The sequence below is a fragment of the Trichomycterus rosablanca genome, chromosome 9 (assembly GCF_030014385.1).
Source record: "Trichomycterus rosablanca isolate fTriRos1 chromosome 9, fTriRos1.hap1, whole genome shotgun sequence".
Taxonomy (NCBI): Eukaryota; Metazoa; Chordata; class Actinopteri; order Siluriformes; family Trichomycteridae; genus Trichomycterus; species Trichomycterus rosablanca.
Window position 1 is genome coordinate 6,610,416 of NC_085996.1, and position 3,091 is coordinate 6,613,506.

Genomic DNA, 3,091 nt, shown 5'->3' on the forward strand with positions numbered 1-3,091 from the left:
AATCTTTACTGCTCACAAAGACACAAACATGACATTTTTAGGCAACATTTTATGTACACTTTTAAAAATGCTTTTTATTTCAATCCTGACGCTAGATGACACTGTTCCACCTAACAAAACATTTAATACCGTTCATCTACTGTTGTCCTTTTTCTTCCACTTACGTTATTATAGTTTTGTTTATTACAACTTTTTAGATGTCAATCTATTTATTTTTATCTATTGCAAGTCCAACACCGCATTTTTATTCCTTATGAACAGTGCAAATCCTTTCTTATATATATATATATATTTAGTGTGAGATACCGGAAGCTCAAGTGGTGCAGAATATACCGGGTGCACGATCCGATACCACAGCGGCTTTGACTGTGATATGGGGTATGTCTCAATGCAGTAGCACATCTTCTCTTTGTAGTGCACTAACCAGGACTATAATAGATATTTGTTTTGTATTTGTAACATAATTGATTATTTCTGGTTGTAATCACTATTTATTTATCTTCAATAGGAGCTTCACCCTGATCAGGGTCATGGTGAGTTCAGATCCTCTCCTAAAAAAACACTGGGCAAGAAGGCGAAATGCATCCAGCTCACCATTCCATTACAGGGCTTCACACACAAGTAAAAATATCCAAAAGATTTTCAGCTGGGTTTGGATCAGGGCTCTGTGAAGGGCTCTGAAGATCCTCTACAATAAACTCATTAAACCAGCGTCCTCTTTAAATTGTTTCCAAAAACTTTAAAGCATATAATTTAAAGCATAATAATAAGTCAATAGCTAGGAGGGGTGTCCACATACTTTTGGAAATATAATGTAACTCCTGAATGCAAAAGATCGGTTCTTATTTTGAGACCCAATAAAACAATAGAAGATTTTACTGGACTTCATGTCTGTGTGGGTTTGACCCGTCAGCCCACAGGGGTCGTCTGATACTTACACACAACACACACACACACAAACACACACACACGCACTGCCATGGCAACAGGACTCCTTTGCTAAATGGCTAGCATCTCAAGATGTTATGTATGTGGAGATAAAAGCAGTCTGCTGCTGTAATTCACCTTTTAATCACAGTTGTTAAAATTCTACCCCCTGCACCTTATTAATTATTTCAATGTTTTTGTTTCTAGTTTAGTGTAGAATCAAAGTCCTGCATCACCCACTGCCCCCCTTCAATACCCATCAACCCACAGACACAGAAGCACGGTTAGCGTTGCTCTGATTGACAGTGAATACCATCCCCTCCTGGCATTACAATTTCTGAACAATAGGGTGAGTTTTACCCATTTTCTTTTTCCTGAGTCCTGGACACAACAGAAGTCGAATTAAAATACAACATATTTTATTAAAAAAAAACATTTATTTTTAAAGACAAAGTTATTCAACACCCATATCACCCTGTGAAAAAGTATTTGCTTGCGAGTGGTGCAGCAGTCCAACATGCAAGCCCACCGCGGTAAGGACATGAGTTCAAGTCTCGATGGTGACACGGCAAAACGTCTGAGTGAGGAATCACCTTGTTGCTGCTAAAACAGAGACTCTTACTGTCTGGTCAAGAAACACTGCATACGACTGTAGTAATAGTTCCTGGGTAACTGGTGTTCCTGGTGCAACAGTGATACCTTCTTGGTCCTCATTTAACAATCATCTCACCTACATTCCTCAAGTTCTGATGAATGAGGGAACTTAACTGAAGGTGTAGAAAACCCGTATTGAAAGCCAGAAGTTGGAGTCCAATGGGGGTCTATGTGTGCCCTTTACAGCTGAGCAGTTTTTTGAATGCTTGTTTAAAATCATCATTGAAGCTAGTATAAAGCAGCGGGTTAATAAGTGAGTTCAAATATCCGAGCCACGTCAGGAAATCAGACACAAGCGGCATAGGACGCATAACCTTCAGCGCCAATAGCAGTTCTTTAATAAAAAATGGCAGCCAGCAGATGATGAAGGCTCCAAGGATCAAGCCGAGGGTCCGCGCCGCCTTCCTCTCACGTGCGCTCCACAATTGGTTTCTCTCATCAGGGCTGTTTAGCTTCTCCAGTTCCACGCCTTGATCAGAGGTGGACAGGTCGCCCCGAAAATGATTCAACGAGTCGTTGAGGTGGCGTGATGAGCCACGCTTCTGGTACAAAGACTTTGCGGCATTGTAAATTCGATAATAAAGGATGAGAATTAGAGTCATCGGAATGTAGAAGGCTCCGAATGTGGAGTAGATACTGTATCCGAGCTGGTCGTGCTCGATCACGCATTCCCGAACGGCCTGGCGACGACGCCAGAACAGAGGAGGTGCCGAAATGAACACAGACGCTACCCAGACACCAGTGACCATGATGATAGCACGCCGAGGCGTCCTTTTCCGTGCGTACGCAACAGCCTTTGTGATGGCCCAGTAACGATCAAGAGCAATGACGCACAGGTGCAGGATGGAGCAGGTACAGCAGGTCATGTCCACACTTAACCATACCTCACATACCACCTCTCCCAGGCTCCACGTTGTCATGACAATGTACAGGATGCTGGGCGGCATCACCAGCACGGCCACCAGGAAGTCTGTAATGGCCAACGAGCAGATGAGGTAGTTGGCTGGAAGGCGAAGTTTCCTGGTGTTCAGTATAGCAGCGATGACTGCAGCGTTCATCACTGCCGTCGATACTGTCAACAATCCCAAAAGCGACGCAACTGCTAGGCGCTCCTTTGCCATGGTGATTAGCCCCTGATTAGAGGAGTTGATGTGAGAGCAGTTAGTTGGAGGTAAAGCTCCAGAACTTTCCGTCAGGTAAAGCTCCATCTCTACCCCGGCTGAGGTGACCCCACAAGGACAGGACGTTCCTGTTAACTATAATCCTGCGAAAGAGAATTACAATTAGATTAAAGTGTGTAATTAACTCACTAATTATGCAACTAATTATGCAAACTGCAGACAACCATAGACGTGACATCAGGATGGAAAGGTTTAGCAGGAGTATAATTTGTAGAAAATTAATGCATTGGTGGATGACAGCTTTGTCCAGCACTTTACAGGGTTGTTACTAAATGCCTCTAAAGTGGCACAGCCTCTAAAATACCCACCCTGTCAAATGAGCACCTCTG

At 43.2% G+C, this 3,091-nt stretch overlaps 1 protein-coding gene across 1 annotated transcript; it reads right to left on the minus strand.

Annotated features, from left to right (window-relative positions):
• Positions 1–1,371: 1,371 nt before the first annotated feature.
• LOC134319790 (5-hydroxytryptamine receptor 1E) lies at positions 1,372–2,789 on the minus strand. Its single transcript, XM_063001039.1, has one exon. The coding sequence runs from the start codon at positions 2,787–2,789 to the stop codon at positions 1,749–1,751; it is 1,041 nt and encodes a 346-aa protein (XP_062857109.1). The 3' UTR covers positions 1,372–1,748.
• Between the last annotated feature and the right edge of the window lie 302 nt (positions 2,790–3,091).

What these genes read in the sequence shown, in the direction of transcription:
- LOC134319790 (XM_063001039.1), bottom strand. Translation starts at nt 2,789, where the DNA reads ATGGAGCTTTACCTGACGGAAAGTTCTGGAGCTTTACCTCCAACTAAC.